Source organism: Loxodonta africana, chromosome 18 (assembly GCF_030014295.1).
Source record: "Loxodonta africana isolate mLoxAfr1 chromosome 18, mLoxAfr1.hap2, whole genome shotgun sequence".
NCBI lineage: Eukaryota > Metazoa > Chordata > Mammalia > Proboscidea > Elephantidae > Loxodonta > Loxodonta africana.
In genome coordinates this window covers 4,483,894-4,511,773 of record NC_087359.1, presented here as the reverse complement: position 1 = coordinate 4,511,773, position 27,880 = coordinate 4,483,894, and the positions used below count along the sequence as shown (strand labels likewise).

The following is a 27,880-nucleotide window of genomic DNA, read 5'->3' as shown; positions in this document are numbered from 1 at the left end:
GGAAGAACACGCTCGGTATTTCTCAAGCTTAAAGAACTGGAGGAAAAATGCAAGCCTCCAGTTGCAGTTTTCAAGGATTCTATGGGCAAGATATCGAACGATGAAGGAAGCATCAAAATAAGATGGAAGGAATACACACAGTCACGGTACCGGAAAAAAAAAAAATGGTCGATGTTCAAACATTTCAGGAGGTAGCAGATTATCAAGAAGCTGTGGTACTGAAGGAAGAAGTCCAAGCTGCACTGAAGGCACTGGCAAAAAACAAGGCTTCAAGAATTGATGGAGTACCAATTGAGATGTTTCAGCAAAAGGATGCAACCCTGGAGGTGCTCACTCGTTAGCCAGGAAGACAGCTACTTGGCCAACCGACTGGAAGAGATCCTTATTTGTACCCGTTCCAAAGAAAGATGATCTAACAGAATGCAGAAATTATCAAACAATATCATTAATATCACAAACAAGTAAAATTTTTTCTGAAGATAATTCAAAAATGAATCCAGCAATACATCAACAGGGAACTGCCAAGAAATCAAGCCGGATTCAGAAGAGGACACGGCATGAGGGATACCATTGCTGATGTCAGATGGATCTTGCCTGAAAGCAGAGAATACCAGAAAGATATTTATCTGTGTTTTACTGACTTTGCAAAGGCATTGAATCAATGTCAATCATAACAATTATTGATAACATTTTGAAGAATGGGAATTCAAGAACCTGTACAAAGACCAAGAGGCACTTGTTTGAACAGAACAAGGGGATACTGCGTGGTTTAAAATCAGGAAATGTGTGCGTCAGGACTGTATCCTTTCACCATACTTATTCAATCTGTATACTGAGCAAACAATCTGAGAAGCCTGACTATATAAAGAAGAATGGGGCATCAAGATTGGAGGAACACTCATTAACAACCTGTGATATGCAGATAACACAACCTTGCTTGCTGAAAGTGGAGAGGATTTGAAGCACTTAATGATGAAGACCACAGCCTTCAGTATGGACTACACCTCAACATAAAGAAAACAAAAATCCTCACAACAGGACCAATAAGAGACATCATGATAAACAGGGAAAATATTGAAGTTGTCAAGAATTTCATTTTACCTGGATCCACAATCAACACTCATGAAAGCAGCAGTCAAGAAATCAACGACATATTGCATTGGACAAATCTGCTGCAAAAAAAAAAAAAAAAACGTTTAAAGTCTTGAGAAGCAAAGATGTCACTGTGAAGACTAAGGTGTGCCTGACCCAGGCCACGGTGTTTTCAATCGCCTCATACGCATGCGGAAGCTGGACAGTGAATAAGGAACACCGAAGCAGAATTGATGCCTTTGAATTATGGTGTTGGTGAAGAATACTGAATATACCATGGACTGCTACAAGAATGAACAAGTCTATCTTGAAAGAAGTACAGCCAGAGTGTTCCTTAGAAGCAAGGACGGCAAGACCTCATCTCACATACTTTGGACATGTTATAAGAAGAGATCAGTCCCTGGAGAAGGACATCATGCTTGGTAAGTAGCGGGTCAGCAAAAAAGAGGAAGACCTTCGACGAGATGAACTGACACAGTGGCTCAACAATGGGCTCAAACATAACAATTGTGAGGATGGCGCAGGACTGGGCAGTGTTTCATTCTCCTTTACACAGCGTCGCTCTGAGTCGGAACCAACTCAATGGCACGTAACAACAATATGGATTAAAAACATGGATTAGAAAGTGAATATATCTTTGGGGGACATTTTTTCAGCCCACCACATGTCTCTCTGTTAGAGAACTGATAATAAATATATAAATCTGTAAGAACTACAAGTGGGAAGAATACCCCTTCCTGTTGTGCAGTACACTGTGCCTCATTACTTCTATATGGGAAATATTTTTTGTTGAAGAACAACATCAAATGTTCACGACTTCTCATTGCACCAGTGCAGGATGTAGAATAAATCAGCAACATAAGAAAGAAGGTGAGAATTCAGATTAGAGCAGGAGAGACAGCCCTTGCCACCCAGACACAGCTTCATGAGAAGGGACAGTAAACTCATCCTTTGCCTGAATTCCTTCAGTTACGTGATATAGTAGAAATTTTAAAATAAAAGTCTAACCCTTTTAGGGATATAAATCAAATACATCTGAATCTAGTTCATGAGTTTTTTTTTCTTTGAAAAATTACTACTGTAAAATGAGAAAACTATGTGAATCTATATTTTAAAGTGATTCTTTTAAAAACTCCAGGGTGGGAAGCTTATACTTACAGAAGAGTACCTGAGCTGCTCATTAGTGATCTATTGCTGAGTAAAATCCTACTCCCAAACTTAGCAGCTTAAAACTACAACCATTTATTACCTTTCAGTTTCTGTGGGTCAGGAATTTGGAAAAGCTTAGCTGGGTGGCTCTGGCTCAGGATCTCTCGTAAGGCTGCAATTAAGTTTTTAGCTGGGGCTGTAGTCATTTGAAGGCTTGAGGCTGTGGGGTCCTGTGCATGATTGCTCACTCACCTGGCTGTCAGCAGGCTTCTGCTTCTGTTCCTTACCACATCGGCCTCCCCATAAGGCTGCTTCAATGTTCTTATGTTATGATATGGCAGCTGGCTTCCCTCAGAGAGAATGATCCAAAAGAAGGTAGAAAGAATCTCTAATGCTTTTTGTGACTTACCCTCAAAAGTCACACCATATTCTATTTGTTAGAAGCAAGGCACTAAGTCCAGCCCATAATCAACCCTCCTAAAAAAACCAAACCTGTTGCTCTCGAGTCGATTCCGACTCATGGTGATCCTGTATGACAGAGTATAACGGCCCCATAGCGTTTCCAAGGCTGTAATCTTTACAGAAACAGACTTCCACATCTTTCTCCATGAGAAGCAGCTGGTGGGTTCCAACTGTTGAACTTTTCATTAGCAGCTGAGCCTTTAACCACTGCACCCCGAGGGTTCCCTAGCCCATACTCAAGGGAGGAGTAATTAGGTTCTACTTTTCAAAGACAGGAGTATCAGACAAATTCTGGACATATTTTTAAACCTCCACTTTTGAAAAATGCAGTCACCTTTTCCATATGTACTAGTCTGGCATGGCAGTAAGTAAATACCCCCCAAACAGAAATCTACTACCAAAACCTGGAAAAATATTCACACAGACTCATCAAAGACAATACAGAGGAAAATAATCACATATTAGATACTTTTAGTTAAGTGACATATTAGAAATTTTAAGATAAATGTTTATTACCTTTAGGAATATAAATCAAATATTCTGAATCTAGTTCATGAAATTTTTTCTTGAAAAATTACTACTATGGAATAAGAAAACTATGTGACTCTATATTTTATAATAAATTTCTTAAAAACTCATGGGTGGGAAGTTTGTGAAACTGGCACTGACATAAAAGCAGCCATCCGGGATTCCGTGGTAAAACTGAGCGGATCTGGGCACTCTGGTCCTTCCTTTTAGTTATCGGGTCCCACACTAGAGACAAGATGTGTCTGTGATTGCCATTGTCAAAGTTACGGTATTGTTTTTAGTAACCAAGAGTTTACAATCATAAAACCAAGCTCCCTGTGACATTTCAAAGATCTTCTCATGCTACGTTTCTGCTTTTAGGTCCTGCATTGCCAAGATATGTTTCAGTAGTTCTCAGAGAAATGAGCATTCTAGCCGTCCGAGCACTGGAATAGCTAAATTCACAACCAGCTTGATAACTAAATAGAAGGGTTTGTACATGGTGACAAAAACAATACTGTTTTGTGGAGTAAAAATCATAAGCCAATATATCTCAGGAACATGTTCTTAAAATATTCCTTTGATAGATATCCACAGGTCAGCATTGTTCATCACAACACTTTCCAGGCATGTGGAAACTGATTCATGAATGTGAATTCATGGGACACTGAGCATAGCATCAGGAAATAACCCTGTGAGTAATTATCACACATAAAAGATCTCCTGTTGCAAAAATGTCAGTTTCGCTGAGGAAAATTACTCATGCTACTCTGCACCTGCCTTTTTAGCCTGCTCATTCTAGTTTCTGTATTGCAGGACTAGCACTGCCTCATCTGTCAGTGAGTTTGATCTACCCACAGGTGCTCAGGCAGTAGTGCGGGTGCAGGCTGGGTACCTACCAGGGCAGTCAATAGCCTGAGTTCTCTTCCATAAGGGCCTCTCTGCAGGGCTGTTGGGGCTTCCTCACAGGATGAGGGCTGAGTTGCAAGGAGGCTGATCCAGAAAATGAAGGTGGAAGATGCAGATCTTGGAAGTTAGAGTGTTGCTTCGGCTGTGTCCTATTACTCACACATGTACCAGGACCAGCCCAGCAAGGAGTGGGAAAATCAACTTGGCTTCTTGATATAGGAGTGTCAAGGTTCTTTTTGTAAACTAGATGGTGAGATGAGTGTTAGAAGACAACTTCCCCTAGACTCTTCATATTCCTGCTCAGTCCAGTTCCTCCGAGCAAAGGTATTTACAAAATGTTTATATAAGGAGACATTCCAGGGAAGTAAATCTTAGAGACGGAGCTCTCCCCAGAGACGCCCAAGCATAGTAAAGATGCAAACCTTTCCTTCCCCTCTCTAGAAGAGATGTGCTTACAATCCAGGGTAATAAACCCTGAGACACCTTCTCCCTGTGCCCTGGAGACATCTGCTCACATTCCAGAGTAAAGTTCCTTCAAAGCCAGGAATGGGCAGGTCATCCACAGCACTATATAAGATCAGAATTTCCTAATTCCAGGGTTTTTGTCCTTCGATGCACCACACTCTAAGTGCAGGTACCATCTGGCCCTCACCACATCACCCTGTAGGAACTGGGGTTGGGCAGCCAATGCAGAATATTGCTCTGGTGGTTGCTTTTGCCGTGAGAAATAAATGGTCTTGTACTTTCTGCAAGTCGGGTAAAATCTCGGAGACTTCACAGTTTCTGACTTAACAAGGAGTGACATTGTTGTGACCATGTTATTGGAAATAAAATCTACCATACTCAGGAAAAAGAGCATCAGCATTAGCAGAAGGAAACCCAGGGAACAGGAATATGAGAGGTCTTTCTGAGTGATCTACGTGGGTAAGTGATTCCAAGAGGGAACCTATCAGTTAGAAACATGTCTAAGGAATAGATTAACTTTGGAAAGAGAAGCTACTAGGAGGTATTCTTAGAATGTAACATATTTTCATAAGGGAGAAAAATGGATTATTTCTTGGAATCTCTAATATGAAGGCCACATTTTGATTAAATGCTACAGGTTAGCACCTCTGACACTCCCTAGAGGCTATCTGCACAGTACAGTTTCTAAAAAAGTGTAGCAAAGTTACACTTATACATAAAGCAGGCAATTTTTTAAAATAGCAAGGTCCAAATTTCAAGAAATGCTGGAGGTTTATATATACAGTCAAAGAGCTTCTGTCATGAGTTTACTCATTTATTAATTCTTACAGTCATGGGTTCCTATTTAACATCAAATAAAAAAAATCTAGTTTTTCTTTGCCTAGTGTTTTCTTTGTACCTTGATTATGACACTAGCTACAAACCATTATTAGAATGGTATATGTCTGCTTCATTATATTATGAATCTCTGAAATTCAGGGATAATGTCATAGTTATGTCTCAAATTATTTAACATAGTGTTTTGAAAACAATAGGCACTCAGTAGTGTATTTAATAGAACTGACTTAATTTCTTAAATGGTTACACTGTTCAAGAGCTACAAATGCTGCTTTTTATGAACCATTAATGTTAACTGCCTACATTTTATTCTACAATTAAGTGATACCAAACATAATTTTTTCCTGGTGTACTATTTTGCATAACGACATTGTCTGCCCAGATTTAAAGCCTGTCATCTATTGATCACTCGTTTTAATGGAGATAGTGAATTATTTAAATGGTCTAACGTTGGCCTAAAGCCATCTGAAAAAGAAGCAAAACTATAAACAGGGTCTAGAAAAATCTGCCTTCCTCCAGCTCCTAGACCTGCCACAGCTCCACGCGCTTCACCCAATGATCTTACCGTATCTGTCTGTCTTCTCTCCAGCTGCGTCAACTGTGCCATCTGGGTGCAGGCGGACAAACCCCCCAGTAAGCTTGTTGTAGAACTGAAGAGTATTTCCTTTCATAAACTTCCAGCTTTCTGCAGCCCACTGAAAGGAAACAAAACAAACAAAAACATCAGCATGAGAAGACACAAAGAAAAAAAAAATCACAAAGAAATATCCCACTACACATAGGCTATTTAGCTTTAACACACCAAATAGCTAGAACATTTTTTACGCTAATTACTTTAAGGCCAAAAGCAAAGTCTTACTGTTTCTTTTCTCTTAAGTTCTAACTTCTGCCCTGAGGAAAGAGAGGAAAGAGAGGGCCATTATTTCAACAGTGTTAAGCCTTCTTCAATCAGTTTTCTGCAATAAAACAGAATTTCCCAAGACGTGTGAACATGGCACTCACTTCCAAACAAGGTGCTGTTCTCACTGGCATACAGCTCTCTGGCAATTTTGCCATCATCTTCCCCCTGATCCAGCCATCTGTATAAATGAAAGAGTATCTATTCAGGCTCTATATTTACGTGAACCATTGGTTCTTATCCACTCAAGTCAGGAGTGATGGATAGCAGGAGTCGGGAAAAGCACTCAGGAGTAGAGAATGCAGAAGGAAATGCTAGCAATGACTGTGAAAGCGTCAGGAGTAGGAGAATTCACTACCCGGTAAAAATTAAATTTGTTAATCCCAAATCCACAGGTGAGTTACTCAGTCAGCTAGCCTGTTAAACGTGAAAGAGGCCAGGGTCATGTATTTTACATCCATTGGACTGGTTATTTTATTCGGTTCTTTGGCAACCAACTACAGTTCAAACTTTATCCAGTTATTTCATAAATGGCCACTATTGGTTTGATGAAGAAAGAGACAGGAGAGTGTTGAAGGAAAGGTTAAATCTATCACACTACTAGAAAAACAACTCAAAAGCCAAGGCCTATTGACAATGGGTCAGCAATGTCATCGTGTGACATTTATTTTGTACATTTATTATTTTTGAAACAATTGGGAGCTAGTCCAAAGGTAACAAGCTTTTTACAGAGACTTTTTATTTCTCCTAACTGATATGTAAAGAAAGAGAAATCATACCAAAAAAGAAAAAAAAAAACCTATCTTCATTTACGAAGAAAGATTTAAATTTACATCACCAGGAATGATGATAAACATAGCAGATGCCTTTCTCAAAAGAAGCAGCCCCTAAAATTAATATTCATGGAAGTTTACCAACAAAGTATCACCAACCTTATAATAACTGAGTAAGCACTCTAGTTCTCAAAAATACATGATCTTCGAACTGACTAATATGAAATTTAATTGCTCGATGTAAGAGCACACCTACAAACCTGTGACAGGAGAAGGCATGTTCATGGTTTGTCGTGGGATCTCTGATCACAATATCATCAAGAAACCAGCCATTTCCTAAACACAAATTAAAGAAAGGAAAATGTGGTGTGAGTATATATGGTCCCTGTATTGTTTCAAGTTCTGAGAAGCAGGTTCTAGCCTCCAACACATGTAAAGTCCTTGTACAACTTCAAGCTTCAAATAAAGTAAAATACAACAGAAGTAAACGTAAGCAGCATTTTAAAAATACTTCATATGCTTGTAACGAAAACACAGCATTATTTCAAGGCTTTCTGTTTTGTGATATCTATTTCAGTTTGATTTTCGAAACAGTTGAAAATAGAACAGCTCTGGGCTTGCTATTTCATATACTGCATTCATCATCCTGGATCTAACCTCTCTCAAAGAATACATATTTTATGAGTTAGTAATACTTTTTATTTCTAAAATAAACAGATAGAAAGTTATTAAAGTTCAAATTTGGACCAAGTCTATATGAACTAAATACATATGTCTTCATAGGTTAAAAATCAGCAGTCATTCAGAAACCCTGCCCAAGCATACAAAGTGAGATAGCATTCATGAAGGTAGTAATCTCTTTTCCAGTGTTTAATATTACTTCAATTTGCAAACTGGAATTGATTAAAATACAATTCTATTTTATTTATAGATAAAATGAAATATTTTAACTTGTCACATTGCCTGATCTCTGCTTACTATTCAGTTTCGTCACTCATCACATGCTCCTGCAATGCAGCCATACAATGAAGTCTCCTAGATCAGTGCTTCTCAAACACTTTTTGCTCAGTTTGTTCCAAATTCAGGGCATTTCCTGGGATGGGAGCTTTTAGTGCTAAAACCAGGACAGTTGGTCATTGTAGATAAACCCCAAGACTTCTGTATTTCTAACAAGTCCCCAGGTGATGCTGATGGCCCAGGGATCACACTTTGAAAACAACTTTCAGAAATAGTTCATATCCACGTTCCCATGCTTTGCACATGCTATTTCTTCTGCCAGAAATGTCATCCACAAACTGCTTTTGTTTTATTCAATGTTACTTTCAAGTGCTCAGGGAAAACAAAAGGAAGAATTACTTATCTCTGTTGGAGAAATACAAATGTTACCAGAATCTGAAATGGATTTTAAGAGCTGCTGAGGAGTCTGCAAAGAAAACACACTTGGAGGTAATGAAGTATTTAAAAAAAAAAAAAACTTTGTAAGTTGGTTTAAAAGTATTGACATAAAAATGTAAATCAAACTTACTGTCTGTGTCCTTTTTATATGTTTTTCCCTTTAGTAAAAAAGACCCAGGATTGAATTTAGAAAGAGAAAAAATGAGTTCCTGAAGAAAGCCAGTCTGTCCCTAAGAGGAGGAGTTAAAGGAGTTAAAGAACTATATAAAGTTCTACTGAAATGTGTTACTTTCTTATATAACTCATATAATAAGTAGTTTATATTATTGGAAACTTTATTCATTCTTAAGGTAATACTTATTTTTTATTCCGACTGATTTTAGGAAAATGCACAAAAAGTGTTAAATTAAAAAAAAAAATGGGAAAAAAAGTTAATTTCCTCTATACATTTTCAATTTTTTTTCTACGATAGTATGTGACATGCCTATATGTAATAAAACTTGGATCACACTATGTAAAGAATTGGTGTCCTGGTGTCCTGGCAGGGACAAGGCTATGTGCCACTTATGCTGTTTCCTCTTTCTGCTTAAACAAAGAGGGCTGCTTTCTCCGTCTCCCCTGCAATTACATTGAGAGCCATATAACTCAATTCTTGCCAATGGAATGTGAACAAAGTGAATGATATAAGTCACTCGTAGGTCTGACCATTAAGACCATCCCACACAATTCCCGGGCAGACTCCACCCTCTGTGGTCACCTCTGACACGCCCACAGGGCGTAGCCACAGGGTGAGTGGGCCTGACTCCTGGTGTGTTGCTTAAAGAAGATCCGCCTAGGAGACTTTCAGACTCCCATCAGACTGTGGTATGAACAAGTAAATCTTCGCTGTGTAGAGACCTCAGATTCTGGAGTAGTTTGTAACATCAGTTAGAGAGTCCTAGTGGTGCAGTGATTAAACCAAAAACTCTGTGTGCTGGAACCCAGAAGCCCACTCCTTCTGCGAAAGATGTCGCAGTCTGATTCCATAAAGATTACAGCCTTGGAAACCCTATGAGGCAGTTCTACTCTGTCCTATAGGGTTGCTACGAGTTGGAAGGCAATGGATTTTGTTTGGGGTTTGCCACATGACCTAATTAAAAAAAAAAAAATTGCCGTCAAGTTGATTCCAACCCCTGGAGAGGCTACAGGACAGAATAGAACTGTCCCACAGGGTTTCCAAGGCTGTAATGTTTACCAAAACAGACTGTCACATCTTCCTCTGCCAGAGCCCCTGGTGGGTTCCAAGTGCGGACCTTCCTCTTAGCAGCCCAGCGCTTAACCACTGTGCCGCCAGGGCTCCTTGTTACAGCAGCTAGTGAGCATTAATTACCTAAAACATGTATTTGCTTTGTTCACTTGACATTACATATGAGCATTACCCATTTTTTCTAAATATTCTTTTACAACATGATTTTTAAAGATTATGGAATTTCAGTATATGAATGTGCTGTTATATAATAAATTTCCTGTTGGAAGATAGGAAATATTTACTATTATGTGTAATATCACCACAATTTTTTATTGTGGTCTAAGTATATATATTACAAAATACTTGCCATTACAACATTTTTTGCATGTACAATTCAGTAACGTCAATTACATTCATCATATTGAGCAACCAACACAACTACCCATTTCCAAGTTTTTCCATCACCTTATCAGAACCTCAGCGCCCTCCTAAGCAATGACTCCCCTTTTGCTCTCTCTCTCATCCCTGGGTACTCTAGATATTTCATATAAGTGGGATCATACAACATGTGGCCTTTTGTAATTGATTTATTTCACTCAGCATAATACTTGCAAGGTTCATCCATGTCAGAGCATGTATCAGGGCTTCATTTCTTTTCACAGTACAGTAATACTCCATTACATGTATGTACCACATTTTGTTTATCCATTCATCTGTAGATGGACATTTAGGTCGTTTCCATTATTGGGCTATTGTGAATAGTGCTGCAATGAGCAAACATTGGTGTACATGTAGCTGTTTGTTTTCCTGTTTTCAATTATTTTGGGTATACACCTACCAGTGGGCTTTGCTGGATTGTTTTGGTAATTCTGTATTTAACTTTCTAAGGATCCTCTAAACTGTTTTCCACAGCAGCTGTACCATTATAAAGTCTCATGAGCAATGGATGAAGGTTCCAATTTCTTAATATCCTCACCAACCAGATGCCTTGGTGGCATAGTGGTTAAGAGCTCAGGCTACTAACCAAAGGGTTGGCAGTTCAAATCCACCAGCTGCTCCTTGGAAACCCTATGAGGCAATTCTACCCTGTTTTGTAGGGTCACTGTGACTCGATTGCAATGCATTTTTTTGCTCACCGACCACAAACAGTTCTGAGCACAGATTTTATTTGTATCTCTCAATATTTCTTTTGGATAGTGTTCTAAAAGTGGAACTATTGACTAAAACATTAAGGAACTTTCAAAGACTTTTAAATAAAATACCAAATCACCATATCAGTAGTGCTTAAGTAACTTAAAAGAACAACTACTATCATGGAATATTATATTTTTGCCCACAATTCTTTCTCCCCTCCCCAACCCACTGACTTTGGCCTTGGCCTCTGATTTGATTTGGCCAGTGGAATGTTGCACTAAGGAGAGGGCAAAGTGGGCACATCTCACCTTTACTGTTAACTGGTGGTAAGAATCAACATGGTCTACTCCTCAGCTTCCCATATCTCCATCCTCATTACTAGTTGCCCAAACAGCACTCCCTCTGACCCCAGGCACCTGGAGCTGGGTCAGAGCTCACAAGTTAGAAGGACACTTTCTTTGAGAATGCCAAACAGGCAGACGTCAGCCCCTGCTGACTCTCACTGCCCTGTGGGTTTGATAATTTACTGAAACAATTCACAGAATCTCATGGAAAGTATACTATATTTGTTGTTGTTGTTAGCTGCCATTGAGTCAATTCTGACTCACGGTGACCCCCTGTGTGCACAGTAGAACTACTCCATAAAGTTTTCAAGGCTGTGATCTCTCAGAAGCCAACTGCTAGCTGCAGCACCTCTCAAGGGGTTTGAACCACCAACATTTCAGCTAGTAGTAGAGTGCTTAACCATTTGTGCCACTCAGAGACTCCTATACTATACTTACTACACACTTACTGCAACCAAAACTGATACAAATAAAGAGACACATAGAGTGAGGTCTGAGTGAGGCCCCAGTGCAAATATTCCATGTCCCAAAGGGTAGCATTTGCATGGTCACCAACCAGGAAGCTCATCTGAGTCTTAGTGTTCAGGCCTCTTATCAGCCTTCCCACATGGCCATGATAGATTATATCATGCCTCCTGAGGCTTAGTCAACATCAGGTCCCCAGATGGTCCCTCTTGGTCTGGCCAGCCCCCACTCATTATCCTCAGGAACCAAAACCAAAAGCCAAATTGCTTTTTTGCCACTTCACAAATGTGGACAGAAATGACCATCTTCCAAGTTCCAGATAAGGCCTTCAATCATGAGAACATATTTCAGGTAGTCACTCACCCTGGACCCAGGAATAAAGACATCAAAGCCAGGAACCCAGACAAGCTGAACTGAGACAAGCCAAGAAGAGACATCAGCCAAAAGACACCATAAGCATGAAATAAATGTTTCTCAAAATTAACTAACGTTTGGGAATTGTTTTCTACGTACTAGTTAGCTCTGTGGGTTTTTTAAATTAAATCTTGACAAATTTTATAAGAAAAAAGTTAAATTTAAACATTGTATTTCTTTGAATAATACTAAAGATTTACCTTTTGGCCATTTTGAATAACTTATTTTTAGAAACTATTGTTCTTTTTTCCATTGGATACTAATTTTCTCTGCTTATTTGTGAGTTGCCTATTATATATTAAAATATGAGCCCTTTGCCAAGTTTGTGGATTAATTTTTAGTTTTTTATTGTGGATTTGATAGCTACATACTTTGACATTTATGTAATCAAATTCATCATTATCTTTTTATTTTTATCTATTCGAAAAAGACCGTAGAAAGCTTGAGGTCAGTTATCTGTCTATATTTTCTTCCGTTTGTTTTAAAAATTTATTGTTTTTTATGGTTAATGTTATGGATTGAACTGTGTCTCCCAAAAATGCATGTCAACTTGGCTAGGCCATGATTCCCAATATTGTGTGGTTGTCCTCTATTTTGCGACCTGATGTAATTATCCTATTTGTTGTAAATCCTAACCTCTATGATGTTAATGAGGCAGGATGAAAGACAGTTATGTTAATAAGGCAGGACACAATCATTCTCTTTCGAGATATGAAAGAGAGAAGCAAGCTGACAGGAGAGGGACCTCATTGTCACCAAGCAAGAAGAGCCAGGAGCGGAGCACATCCTTTAGACCTGGGGTGCCTGTGCTGAGAAGTTCCTAGACCAGGGGCAGACTGATCACAAGGTCCTTGCCCCAGTGCCAACAGAGATAGAAAGCCTTCCCCTGGATCTGGTGCCCTCGATTTGAACTTCTAGCCTCCTAAACTGTGAGAGAATAAATTTTTGTTTGTTAAAGCCAACGACTTGTGATATTCCTGTTACAGCAGCACTAGATAACTAAGCCATCTGTCTTAGTCAAGATTCTCTGGAGAAATAGAATCAGTGAGATATACGTATACGTAGACAGAAAATTTTACTTCAGGGGATTGTCTCCTGTGATTGTGAAGGCTAGCAAGTCCAAAATCCATAGGTCAGGTGACAGACTGGTGACTTCTGCTGATTCACAGGGCTGTAGGTGGCTGAAAAGTTCAAAATCTGTAGGTCAGGCTACAGGCTGGAGACTTCTACAGGCTTATGTACAGTGTAAGGAATTTTTAAATTAGGGTGCCTGGTACTTCTGAGGGGGGCTGGCTCAGGTTTAAGCCTGACTCCATCTTGTGTCTTTTAGGACCCCATATTGCTTGTCGTGCTTTTTTTAGCAACAGTTAACCTTTGTATAGGCTACTTACACACCAAGGAAATGTTTTTCTCCTCAAACTATAACTGACCTTTAGAAACAGTTTGTCTAGTTTCATATAATTGTATTTAGGTGATCAGGCTCACAGAAGCACTTGACACTTGTTCTTTCAGAAAACAGTAGACGATTAATGAACATGTCCTGTTTCTAAGGATCCAGAGGTCTTACAATCACAGCTCACTGATCTTGCGATTGTCTTAACAAGGTTTCTATTTTTCTATTCTTTATAATATTTGAGCACATGCTGCTCTCTTATAAGCCATAGCCGGGCTACAAATAACAAAGGTACATCATGTGAAACCAGGATGAGGGAGCTAGCAAAACCCATTGTCTAAAATGTTCTCAAAAGAACTTTCCCTTAAGCAAGTTAATATTTACCACCTGTTCTCAGTACACAACCCATTGTATAAAATGTTCTATCATTTGTTCTCACAGGAATTCCATCATGTAAACAGCTTGTGACCACCTTGTGCTGCACTACATCGAATCTCCATAGCCCACATATACTCTACAAACCAATCATAGCCAGATAACTGGCCCTCGGCTACCTTACCTCACCAAGCACCAATCATAATATTGCACCTCGGAGTTACTGGTTTTACTGTATAAATATGGTTATGTGACTCCAGCACACTGGAGCTCTGACTTCCACATTGTGAGAGTCAGTGTTTTCCCCAGCTCAAGCTGCCTTTCTTCTCAATAAATGTCTTGATTTTACTTTAAACGGAGTATGTGTCATGACTCTACAACAGTTCCAAGATTTGTAGGTCAGGTGCCAGGAAAAATGCGGAGTGGGGAGAGAGCAAGTTCTCCCAAAACATCTACAGTTTGGAGGTAGAACATATCCTAAGTAAACTCCCCTTTCAACTGATTGATTGATTACATTATATATTACACTATGAAAGGTGATTACATTACATGGAATTAGATTACATTATGCACAGTAACTAGTCGAGTGTTTAGCCAAACCACTGGGAACCACTGTCTAGCCAAGTTGACACACAACGTTAAACATCACATCATCCAACTGACCCAACATTATACTCCTTGAATATATAATCCATTGCCTTTGAATGGCAACCCATGGCGACCCTATGGGACAGAGTAGAACTGCCCCATAGGGTTTCCAAGGCTGTAAGTCTTTATGGATGCAGCCTGCCACATCTTTCTCCCATGGAGTGGCTGGTGGGCTCGAACCACCAACCTTTTGGTTAGCAGCCAAGTGCTTAACCACTGTACCACCAGGGCTCCTTCCTTGAGTATACAGAGGAAGAAGATTATATGTCACATTTTAAGGTAAAAATTCTAAACCTTACAAATCTTTCATTCTGTATTATAAGCTTTTATATATGCTTCTTTGCTTCAGTCCTGAAAAACCATGAATGGAGCCATATATTTCAACTGTCTAATTAGGAGTTGTGAGTGAAATTTTTTAGGGTTTGACACAGATGTTTTTAAGAGACAAAATTCTGAATAGCGTAGCAATTTAGAGGCCAGTGAGATAAAGTTACAAACTGATAATGGTCTTCATGTCTTTCATTTGGGAAAATGAAAACTATAAATCTGACCTAATGTTGTCCCCAGCTTATGACGTATGTGAGTTATGACAAAACACACTTTGGACCACAAAGAGGCAAAGTCAGTGCCTGGTTCAAGACATTTAAAGACAGGATCAAGCTCCTGATTTGAAGAAATGCTGCTGGATTTAAATTAAAACTTCTTGTTTTTGTTTACTGTTCTGAAAACCCTCAAGCATTATAAACACTGACAAAAATTAGCTGCCCATCTACTCTACAGAGTCTCTCCAAGGCCTGGATGACGGTTGTGACAACCGGTTTTTAAATTGTTTCATCCCAGAAGAGCGTACCCACTGCCTTAAAAAGAGCAGTCAAGATTCTGCTGCTACTTGACAATGGCCCAGGGTGTCCTCCTCATGTAGATGATTTAAATCAAGTTTTGAAAGTGGCGTATATACATCCAAGTACTACTGCTGTGATTCAGCCTATTGATCAAAGTACAATCACCACCTTCAAGGCATACTACTCATGGACTACATTTGCTCAGGCAATAGCTGCCAACAGACAAAAGTATGGTAATATTTTGTGATTTCTGGAAGAATTATAATGTTCTTCAGTGTATCTGGAAAGTTGCATCTTCCTGGGACAAAGTTATAGGAAAATGCATGCAGGGGATATGGCAAAAATTGCTGAGTTATATGAACACAATCCAAGCACCTGATCAGGATATGATAGAAGAGATTGGTGGGCAAATCATCCATATGGCAAGAATGCTGAATTTAGAATTTGATATCACCAATCAGGAAGAAGGGGAACTGACAGATCAGGACTTAATAGATTTTGAAGAGGAAAAAAGTGCTGAAGAAGAAATAAATAATGCAGAAGAGGAAGGAGAGAAGTTGTCAAATATTTTACAGTGAAAGGAATAGCTGAAGTTTTTTTAACCTAATCAGGGGCTTCTGTTGCTTAAAAACATGAACCCAAGTGTCGATCGCTATGCTAAAGTCCATAAGCAGATTGAGGAAGCAATGAGATGTTACAGCAAAATGTATGAAGAAAAAAAGAAAAAAGCCATACAGACAACTCTCACTAATTTTCTGACTAGAAATATTATCCCTATTCCCAGGGATAATCCAGATAATTCAGAACCTTCCACAAGTGGAGTTATTACTGTAACTGACAAAATGCCAACATCACCCAACTCTTCAACACTGAAGTAAATTTTTATGATTCGTGTATTTTTTATATTTGTATTTTTTCTTTTTTTGTATTTTATATATGTATTAAAATATATCTGTAAGTTTATATGCAATGTTTCCAACCCCCAAAGACAAATAAAGATCAGATTTATACTGATATTAAAAGTGAATGATAATGAAAACTAAACAAAAAATGAGGTATTCGGCTTATGTTAGAACCAACTTATGATGGAGTCATAGGAACAGAACCCTGTTGAAAGTCGGGGACTACATGTATACATTATTTCTGTAACTTGCAATCATGAAAGTGTCTGTATTAGGTTGTTTTAAAGATGTCCCCATTAAGACATTTGGATTTCAAAAGTGTAACTATTAATTCTTGGGATTTACATCCTAATTGATTGTTATAAAAAATTTTTTTAGGGATTGAGGGTACTAACATATAAGCCCACTTGTACCCATCTATGTCTGCAGCAAAATGAGAGACAGACATAACAGTCAGATAAATGGAGATCAAAATATTTTAGTCACTGATAGTTGAGACTAGATCTTGCTAATCAAGTGTGATATGCTGAATAACGGTCCCCTAAAGGTTATTTATTTTTTTTTTTTAAAGATGTTCACATCTTAATCCCCGAAACCTGTGAATATTGTTACATTATATGGCAATAGGGACATTTTAGATGTGATTAAATTAAAGCTCTCAAAATGGAGAGATTATCTTGGATTATCCAGGTGGGCACAAAGTAATCACAGGGTCCTTATAATAGGAAGGTGGGAGGGTTAGTGACAGACAAAGAGAGAGAGTGGAAGATGGTAGACTGCTGGATTTAAAAATACAGAATGAGACCATGAACAAAGAATGCAGATGGCCTCCAGAAGCTAGAAAAGGCAAGGAAACATATACTCTCTTAGAAATTTCCGAAGGAGCACAGCCGTGCCAACACCTTGATTTTAGGACTTGTGACCTCCAAAACTGTAAGATGATATATTTTTGTTATTTTAAACCATTAAGTTTGTGGTAATTTGTTACAGCAGCATTAGGACATCAAGTACAACAACATCAAGTAGCCTTGAGCATAATTTCTCCACCCAGTCACAAGCTGCTCTGGAAAACTGCAGGCCTTACCTTCAAGAAAGTGAACCTGTAAAATCTACCACATGCAAGAGCAGAACAAATCATTCCTGCAGGCTCACTGGCCACAAAGAGGGGAAGAGAGGAAGGACCTTAACCTCACATAAACCTGTCACATGAACAATAGTGTTGCTATTGTTATTAGGTGCCGTTGAGTCAGCTCCTACTCATAGCGACCTTATGTACAGCAGAACGAAAAACTGGTCCTGCACCATCCTCACAATCACTGTTATACTCGAGCCCATTGTTGCAGCCACTGTGTCAATCCATCTTGTTAAGGGTTTTCCTCTTTTCCGCACACCGTCCACTTTACAAAGCACAATGTTCTTCTCCAAGGACTGATCCCTCCTGAAGACACGCCCAGCGTATGTGTATCTCTTAGCTATCCATGATGTAACTTCTTTTTAAATGTGACTATAATATTAGTGATTGGACACAAAAATGGTGTATGACATTTTAGTGGGATGAGATGAACTGGATTATAAAATTTTTAGTGGATGTGGGGTATTAAGATTTTTACTATATACCACATCTTCTACAAAAAAGAATATTCATTCTACAGTTCTGTTGATCTCTCACAATGAAAAACTGACTTTCACCAATTTTGCATTATAGCTAATACTTCAATTTTGATGCTTATTTCCTAATAAATGCTATAAGTTAACAAATGAAAAGGTGTCATAAAAGAAAATTTAATGATCAGAAAATCAAATATTACAATCAAACCCAAACCCAAATAAATTACTATATTTTATTTTTAGATAGATCTTTCATCTCTAATATGTTATAATTAAAAACATTTTTATTCTCTGCTCTTATAAATTTTTCAATGATTTTGTCACAATTAAGCTGCCAAACAATATCCACTTCCATACATAATAATAATAAATTGAGTCTTGCATCTGTGTCATACGCTGAGAGTTTCTGAGTCTCTTTAGGGACGAAAATGAGTGTTCTACTGTGCAGTTTGTGATCATTAAAGTTAGGAATCTGCGTAAAACAATTTCAACATTGGGAAATATGCATTGTATTTTATCTTCTATTATGGAATTATGTATACCCTGGTGGCACGTGATTAAGAGCTGGCTGCTAACCCAAAAGTTGGCAGTTTGAACCCACCAGCCACTCCCGGGAAACCCTATGGGGCAATTCTACTCTGTCCCGTTAGGTCGCTGTGAACTGAAATTGGATCAATAGCAATGGATTTGGTTTTTTGGACATGGGTAAAATTTGTCTTTCCTGAATGTGTAAACTTAATTCTCATGTAAGAATGAAATTGTCGCACTTCTTTGTAAAGGTTTGTATTTAAGTCATCAGGATAATTGTGCACTAATTTCTCAGATGTCTTCGTGTATTCTTCATCAGGTATGTCTACATTGTTTAAGAAGAAAAATCTATTTGAAAGAACTTCATACATTTTTGCCCTTCTTTTCATGCAAGATTCAAGTGTGTTGACAATGGTGTAGTATGTGGTTATATGAAATTGAATTCTGATACTCAATGATAGTTCTGGAGCACTTTCATTGTTTACTTGTTTCTAACGCTTCTGCAGTGGTGAGCTGCTTGATAATCAGTATTTGGCAGTATTTGTTTTATTGTGTTTTCAAAATGTTCAAAATCTTCTCTTAAATTATGTAAATATCCTGTAAATGACTTGAAGAGATCTGTGCATGTCTTTAAATTTACGTCTGAACCTAAGAGAGCTTCACTTGCCCAAAGAAAATTCTTCAATATGTTATTCCACAAAACCAATGTAAATACATACTCTAGTGTTTGTATTTTGCTGGCAATGTTTTCAGTTTTTCTTTTGGTACCTTCTTTTCATGTCTCTTCTTCAGCAATATTTTCTAAGGCATCTAGAATCTAAGTATATGATTCCAGGACTGTGCCTGTTGCTACAGCATGTGCTTCCCAGTGTGTATTAGAAATAATTCGAAAACTTGATCATTGCCTAAATATGTTTTAAGAACTGCCCATTGGTGAGTAGAGGCAGCAAAAAATGTGTAGAGTAACTGAACAGTAGAAAAAAAAATCAACTGCTTCTGAACAAAAATCTACTGTGCTAGATCCTATCAAGATTAATTGAATGCACAGCAATGGCATGGAAATGACATACTCATTACGTTCTAAAATTTTCTGTTGCGTGCCTTTATTATGCACTGATGTATTGGCAGCATTGTCATGGAACTGGCCTCTGCACTTAGAAAAATCAGTTTTGCAAACTTCACAAAAACAGTGAAATACTCGATTTGCAGTTTCTTCACTGGTATGATTTTTTAAGCCAGTAAATGTGATACATTGCTCAACAGGTTTTCCCTCTGTTGGAGATATGTATTTTTCATGGCCTGTGGACACATGGTATCCCATCCATTTTTTCATCTCTCAGGTTTCTTGGGGCTCTACTTTTCCCACTAAAAGTATTTGCTGCCCTCCAGTGGGGACTCCAGTAACACTGAAATGTGAAATAAGTGTTTTTTTGAAGCAAAATAGTTGGAGTATCAGACTTAAACATGAGGTGGTACATCCAGGAAGTGTGACTGGATAAAAATTTTGTCTCTTCTGGCTTTTGTACAGGTAGATAAGCCTTGTAAGTATATTTATGGTTTTCTTGTGGTAGCAAGGGAGCCCTGGTGAGTTTTGTTTTTGTGTGTGGCAATACATCCTGCCACCCATGACCAGTGAGACAGACAGGTACCCACTAATCCTGGTACCTGAAACCGATCCCCCCACCCTGAGGTTTGTGGAATCCATGTATTCTGAAATAATATTCCTTAAAATCCACATTACCAACCAAAGATTTAAACACACTCTATAACTCAGCATGCTCCCATTAATGAAAGCACATGGTATCAAACAAAAATTCAAGGCAGGAAACAGTAAGTCTTCACAGGGTTAAAACAATACTTAGCTGATCTGTATGAGAAAGATACAGGAGTAGAATCTACAGACAAACTAAAATGTCAAGCTATATTTATTTCATTGAAAATAGTTGATCGAATTTTATCACTTATTAAGTTAATTCTTCACACATTGCTTTAGACATACACAACGGGTTACCGTTGGAGGAAACATCTGTATCTATGCCTCCCATCCAGGCTGCGTAAGTAAAGGCCTTGGGTCCAGAATGTTCTCTGATGAAGAGGCTGAGAGTTGGGTCACCTTCTCTCTCCCAGTTCCTTCTCCTTATCAAAGAAGGCTTTCCCCTCTTCTGGACACACTGTACCTTTCTCTGTCTTGCATATGCGTGGGAACCACACGGCACCTGGCCAACTCCACTGCTATATCTGTTCCCAGCGATGAGGGAACAGGGTCTCTTATGCTATAGTACGAGAGGGGGAATGTGCCAGATTGTAAGAGTCAGCTTCAAAGAGTGGACTGAAAGAGAAACAGGTTTTGCAAGGCCAAACGTGAGCACCCTTGTATGGTTCACTAGCTCACTACCATTTGCTAGGTCGTTCTTACGTAAGCCCCTAGCTTGTAGCCAACATTGTCCACGGCCATTATAAAACCTCTGCCTCCCACTGCAGGGTACGGAGATCTGCTCTCGTCCTGCAGCCGCCCAGGACTTGGCCTTGTATTAAGTCTCCCTAATAAACTCCTTCACCACTACACTGGAGCTGCCAGCCTCCTTCTTTGGCCTCTCAGCACCCTCCATTTCTGGAGGCAAGTTTCATGATATTGGTCCACGCCTGGACAACTGTTGAGCTACCCATAAGATCAATGAAATGGCACATGGGAGCGAGGCATCTGTGGGGAATCCCAGGTTGGTCAGTGGCCTCCATGTGGGAGGTCTGGCCCATATGCCTTTCTGTGGAGGAAATCCTGGTTGGCCAGCAACCTTCATGTGGCAAGTTTGGACCATATGCTCCTCTGCAGGGAAAATCCCAGGTTGGCCAGTGACCTCCATGTGGAAAAGTCTGGCCTGTATGCTTTTCCACATGAGAATGGGAACACCCCAAAAACTCGAAGCAGCATAGCCTAGTTGTGAGCAGATGAGCACCTTCATAGGTATGGAAAAGAAGCCAAGAGAGCAGCAGCGGCTACGGGATGGTCACTGCTCTGGGCTGCCCAGCTAGCAGCTGAAGTGCACACAAGTGCTTGGCACGAAGAATTACAGATGGAAAGGGATGTGCCACAGGCATAAGTGGCCATGACTGATGTGTTGAGCCACTGCGTCCACAAAGAGGATGAGCAACTAGAAATGCTTGCCTGCAGACTTGTAAAGATGGGAAATTCAAGAGCTACGGGAACAATCCCCTAGCCGTTGCTCAAAGCCCTCCACAAAGGGAACAGAGATAGTTGGAGGGGCCAAGCAGTTCCCTGGCACTGAGAACACCCTGTAATACCCAGTGCAAAGCTAGAGTTAAAATAGCAGGAAAAAAAAAAAAAAAAGCAATAAACAGTCTTTCAAGATACCTTGTGTTGAGTGGCCTTGAAGAGATATTAGAGACCCTCTCTGGAATCCTCTGATAACTGCCCTCGCCAAGATAACTGGGCAGCAACATTGTCGCAGCTGCAACAGTAAGGAGAAAACTAAAATAGGGGGAATCACCTCCAGGTTACCAGGCAACCGGGCTGAACCCATGCTTGGGCTTGGTATGGTGAAGACATGGCTCCACAAATGACTGAGGCCTCTGCCAACTTTGCCCAGATCTTCTGACTTTCAGAAATAGACTGAGGATTAAGCCTAGGTCCTTCTGTCACCAGGGAGAACAAAAGACCTTATGTTACAATCAAAGTCCAGTGAGGAAATGGAAAGAACTGCATGTCTTGGGTTTTTAGATACCATTGCACAGGTGACAGTGATCTCAAAAATACCTGACACCAAAATGAAAAAAAAAAAAAAAAAAACTCTGAGGGAAATTACTGCCATTAGGGCCATTTTAGGGGGGCAAATTGAAGCTGTGACATAGGCTATTGCTAATAGCCTGGCTATTCAATCTGGCTACTGGCAACTCTCAGGCTGACATATAAAGCAAGCCCCTATGGGGATGAGACATATGGAAAAAAAAATCAGTTCTGCTCCTGATAAGCTTTTGTTACTCATGTGGATGGTCACAAGAAAGGCTCCTATAATGACAAGGGAAAACAACAAAAGAGCAGACCGCTCTTGCCAACTGACTGCAGAGGCTCAAGCATCCTTTGCTCCAGAGCAAAGAGATGTGCAACTGACCACCTCCTGGATTTAAGAGAGGACAGCCCGTGGCGATTCACACACCATCCTAGACTGGGCCTACATGCATGGACTGCCACTGTCATCAGAAAACGCCAAACAGCAAGACCCTGGCTAAAACCTTCCCAGGGACACATTCCCAAGCCAACAGACCAGGGTGTTCTCCGTACGTAAATCATATCGGGGCCTCTTATCCTGTACAGAGGCTTCCACTGGATCTTGAATGAACTCCACGTTCTACATCACCCTCAAGCCATAGAGGAGATTGATCACTTCAATGGACAGGCTTAAATGGCCGATGGCAGGGGACAAGACAACCTCAGCCTCAACTATACATCTCAGGCAAGCAGCCTGGGTCTCAATGCAGCAGTTTCCTGCAAGGGCATTTCTCATTTGTGCCATACATTTGATCCAACTTATCTGTTCTATAAACCGTTGTTATTTTTGTATAAAACTGTTCCTGACAAAAGATCTGCATTCCCACAGAGGTCACAGCCTGGGTGGCTATACTCCAGCAACCCTCAACTCAAGTCCCACAGGAGAGAGAGGAGGAGAGGAGGGAATTGTTAATGTATCTCTTTTTCTTCCCAGATTATCTCACAAGGATGGACAGGCCCCTCATCCATGGGCCCCAATGATACAGGCTTTTGCTAGAGCTACCAATCAGACCAACTGTTGGCTCTGTCAACATCTGAACCGAGATGATGAGTCATCTCTCCACATTGTTCCAGGTGATCTGTCAACAAGGAGGGCACCTCGTGGACCAACTGAATGTGTAACCTGGTGTACTGAGAAGAACATGTGGTAAATGAGTATGGCCAACTCTACTACTCACGAAAAAAATTTTAAGTATGAAAGCTCCCTGTGGGGAGCTTTGTGTTAAAAATGTAAATGGTACGAGACTGGATGGTTTGACTCTGAGAATAGTACTTTCAAGACTGAGTTTGCCATTACTCTGGGTATGGAGAACTTGCAGAATACGATCAAGTGGTCCAATGCTCATTGACTGACTAAACCAAGTCTGAATTAGCCTGATCTCGCAATGGAAATACCTTGTTCAATTTTCATGAGAAAGAGAGCTTTTGTACTACTTGTACTGAAATGTGTACTATTCGTATAATGTGCCATGTATAGGGTCACTATGAGTCAGAATCAACTCGATGGCAATGAGTTTGTTTTGTTTTGTTTTTTGGTTTGGGGAGAAATATGCTGTTTTAACGTACATGTATCTGCACATGTTATACATACATAAGATTGGACAAATGCAGCCCTTTGTTCTATTCAGTTGGCTTGGATTAAGCCACAACAGGGGTGGCTGGTTGGGATCTCTACTCTAAGCTGGCCTGATCAACCTGCTTAGGACAGTCCTACTAGTAACCCTCATTAAATGTTGCCTCAAATGATGCACAGATATAACATTCACCAGAGTTATGCACCAAACCATGGACATGCAGCTTAACATCAAAAACAGGTGATGCATGAACCAGAGTCTTACATCATCCTGAGACCAGAAGAACTAGATGGTGCCTGGCCACAACTGATGACTGCCCTGACAGGGAGCACAACAGAGAACCCCTGAGGGAGTGGGAGATCAGTGGGATGCAGACCCCAAATTCTCATAAAAAGACCAGACTTAATGGTCTGACTGAGACTAGAGGAATCCTGGTGGTTATGGTCCCCAAACCTTCTGTTGGCCCAGGACAGGATCCATTCCCGAAGACAACTCATCAGACATGGAAGGGACTGGACAATGGGTTGGAGAGAGATGCTGATGAAGAGTGAGCTACTTGTATCAGGTGGACACTTGAGACTGTGTTGGCCATCTCCTGTCTGGAGGGGAAATAGGAGGGTAGAGAGGGTTAGAAACTAGCAAAATTGTCATGAAAGGAGAGACTGGAAGGGCTGACTCATTAGGGTGAGAGTAAGTGGGAGTATGGAGTAAGGTGTATTTAAGCTTATATGTGACAGAATGACTTGATTTGTAAACGTTCACTTAAAGCTCAATAAAAGTTATTAAAAAAAAAAAAAAAAAACAGGTGATGGACATACCAAGACTTGGTACTGCTTTGCTTCTTTTTCTGGAACCTTGATGGAAGTGGGGCTGGGGGTTTGGACTTTTGGAGAATGATCTGTCTCTGCACCTCCCATCCAGGCTGCCTAAGTAAAAACCTTCGGCCTAGAACATTCTCTTGATTGGGAGGCTATGAGTTGTGTTGCCTTCTCTCTCCCAGTTGCTTGTCCTTATCAGAGAAGCCTTCTCCTGTTCTGGGCACACAGTAACCTCCTCTGTCTCTTGCACATGCGTGGTCACCACATGGCACCGGGCCAACTTCACTTCTATATCTGTTCCCTGCAGGGCGGGAATAGGATCTCTCGAGCCATGGCACAAGAGGGGTGTTAGGGATTGAACTGTGTCCCCTAAAAACGTGCATCAACTTGACTAGACCATGATTCCCAGTATTGTGGGGTTGCTCACCATTTTATGAACTGATGTGATTATCCTATGTATTGTAAATCTAACCTCTATGATGTTAATGAGGCAGAATTAGAGGCAGTTATGCTAATGAGGCAGGATTCAATCTACAGGATTAGGGTTGTAGACCTCTTTTGAAATATAAAAGAGAGAATCACGCAGAGAAAAGAGGATAACAGAGGCCTAGGCAGTGTTTCCTTCTGTTGTAGATAGGGTTGCTGTGAGTTGGAAATGACACGATAGCATCTAACAACAACTACATCAACCAAGAGAAAGGCATTTTTAGCCAGATCAACATTTGCATACCAGGTACCAAGAGATGTATTAATTTGCTCAAGCAATGAAACCATATCTGAAACAGCAGCTGCACTTGGAGTCACCACCTGGTTAAGTTTTCAATAAGCCACTGTCAATCTCCAAGATCCAACTGTTTTTTACACAGGCCAAACGTTGTTGTTCTTAGGTGCCGTTAAGTCGATCTTTTGGCAGTCCACCATATATTCAATATTCTTCGCCAACACCACAACTCAAAGGCATCAATTCTTCTTCAGTCTTTCTTATTCATTGTCCAGCTTTCACGTGCATCTGAGATGATTGAAAACACCAAGGCTTGTGTTAGGCACACCTTGGTCTTGAAGGTGACATCTTTGTTTTTCCACACTTTAAAGAAGTCTTTTGCAGCACATTTATCCAATGTAATGAGTCATTTGATTTCCTGACTGCTGCTTCCATGGGTGTTGATTGTAGATCCAAGTAAAATGAAATCTTTTATAACTTCAATATTTTCTCCATTTATCATGTTGCTTATTGGTCCAGTGGTGAGGATTTTTGTTTTCTTTTTGTTGAGATGTAACTAGTTTTTTTTTTTTTAATCCATACTGAAGGCTGTGGTGTTTGATCTCCATCAGTAAGTGCTTAAAGTCCCCTTCACTTTCAGCAAGCAAGGTTGTGTCACCTGCATAACGCAGGTCGTTAATGAGTCTTCCTCCAATTCTGATGCCCCATTCTTCATATAGTCCAGCTTCTTGGACTATTTGCTCAGCATACAGATTGAATAAGTACGGGGAAATGATACAAACCTGACACACACCTTTCCTGACTTTAAACTACTCAGTATTCCCTTGTTCTGTTGGAATGACTGCCTCTTGATCTATGTACAAGTTCCTCATGAGCAAGAATAAGTGTTCCGGAATTCACATTCTTCAAAATGTTATCCATAACTTGTTATGATCCACACAGTCAAATGCCTTTGCATAGTCAATAAAACACAGGTAAACATCTTTCTGGTATTCTCTGCTTTCAGCCAGGATTCATCTGACATCAGCAATGATATCCCTGGTTCCATGTCCTCTTCTGAATCTGGCTTGAATGTCTGGCAGTTCCTTGTTGCTGTACTGCTGCAGCAATTTTACTTGTGTGTCATATTAATGATATTGTTTGATAATTTCCACATTCGGTTGCATCACCATTCTCGGGAATACGCATAAATATGGACCTCTTTGAGCTGATTGGCCTAGTTGAATGGGGATGTGGTGGGAATTATCACTCCTGCATCCTTCAAGTCCCTGATGGTGGCAGTAATCTCTGCAACCCCTCCAGAAATGTGGTATTGCCTTTGGCTTATTATTTTCCTAGGCAGGGTAGTTCTAATGGTTTCCATTTAGCCTTTCCTGCCATAATAGCCTTTATTCCACTTGTCAGAGATCCAGTATGAGGGTACTGGCAATTCCTGAGTATTTCTATTTCAATTATGCATTCTGGAATCACTACAGGATGGGTTCAGGGACCCAATGGACCTACCGTGAGATGGACACGAGCTAAGACTCCATTAATAACCTGACCTCCATATGACCCCACTCTGACTGGAGGACCACAGAGACATTTTGGGTCTCCTGGAATTAGTGGCAGCCAGAGCCAGTATCAAGTAACCCCTGAAAAGTTTAATTATTTCCTTTTCTTTAATGAACAGTCACTCTTTTAAAAGGCCATAGATCCCTTTGGGTAAGGCTTGGAGAAAGATTTAACAGTATACATTTTTGAAAGTGCAGTGGGGTCCTTCCTCAAGGGGGTCAGTCGAGTTAGACTGCCACTGGCTTGGCATAGAATTCTTCCACTTGTACAGATAAAATAAATATTTAGTAGATTTCTCTTCTATTTCACTCCTAGGGCCACTATGACTGAATAGCCAATGCCATGAGTCCATACTATTCTGATTACTGCTTTGACTCCACTGTCCACACGGTAACCACACCCACCTTGTCATTGTCAACTGAGTGTTGCCACTTGGCCCCTACCACCATGGGGTCCAATAAGCCCCATTGTATTTAGGTGTCTAATTCAGTTAGGCCAGTTCTCACTGTCAAACCTGACTTACAAAAAATAATGATCATAGAAGTCTTTAAGAATGCTGGGGCTCTTTATTCTCCACTATTGTGGTGAAAGGTGTGTCCTTTGGGCACTCCATGTGTGGGTCTCTGGGTTTAACCTGATAAATCCACTCTAATATTTCAAAATCTGTAAGCTTTTGGATTCCTTCTACAGTACACAAAGGCAGGTCTGGTATCTCTACTTGATTTATTGTAGGCCACCATGTAATCAATGCTTCAGGGAACCAACCAAGTAAATTATTAGATTCTTTTCTAACCTCTTGAGCAGAAACTTCTTGAATGAAGAACCTGTGCTTAGTGGTCCCATATCAATAAACTCAGACTGATCCAACTTTACGTTCCTTGCACCACTACCCTACACCCTTTATAGCCATTCGGATGCATAGTCCCAGCTTTCCATTTGTACATATTAGAAAAGTCAAGCAGTTCTTATGTAGTGTAGCATACCTCCTCCTGGGTCATACTTTGTACTTCACCTTTTGAGGCTCGCCAAGATTTAAATCCATTTATAGGTGTAGGAGCAAA

General features: G+C 40.0%; 1 protein-coding gene across 1 annotated transcript in view; it reads right to left on the bottom strand.

Annotated features, from left to right (window-relative positions):
• Positions 1 to 27,880, bottom strand: part of LOC104846845 (uncharacterized) — a 138,370-nt gene that overhangs the window by 37,826 nt on the left and 72,664 nt on the right. Inside the window, 3 exon segments of the mRNA XM_064271880.1 lie at positions 5,987 to 6,116; positions 6,281 to 6,500; positions 7,353 to 7,428. Coding sequence (XP_064127950.1) covers positions 5,987 to 6,116; positions 6,281 to 6,500; positions 7,353 to 7,428 — 426 coding nt within the window.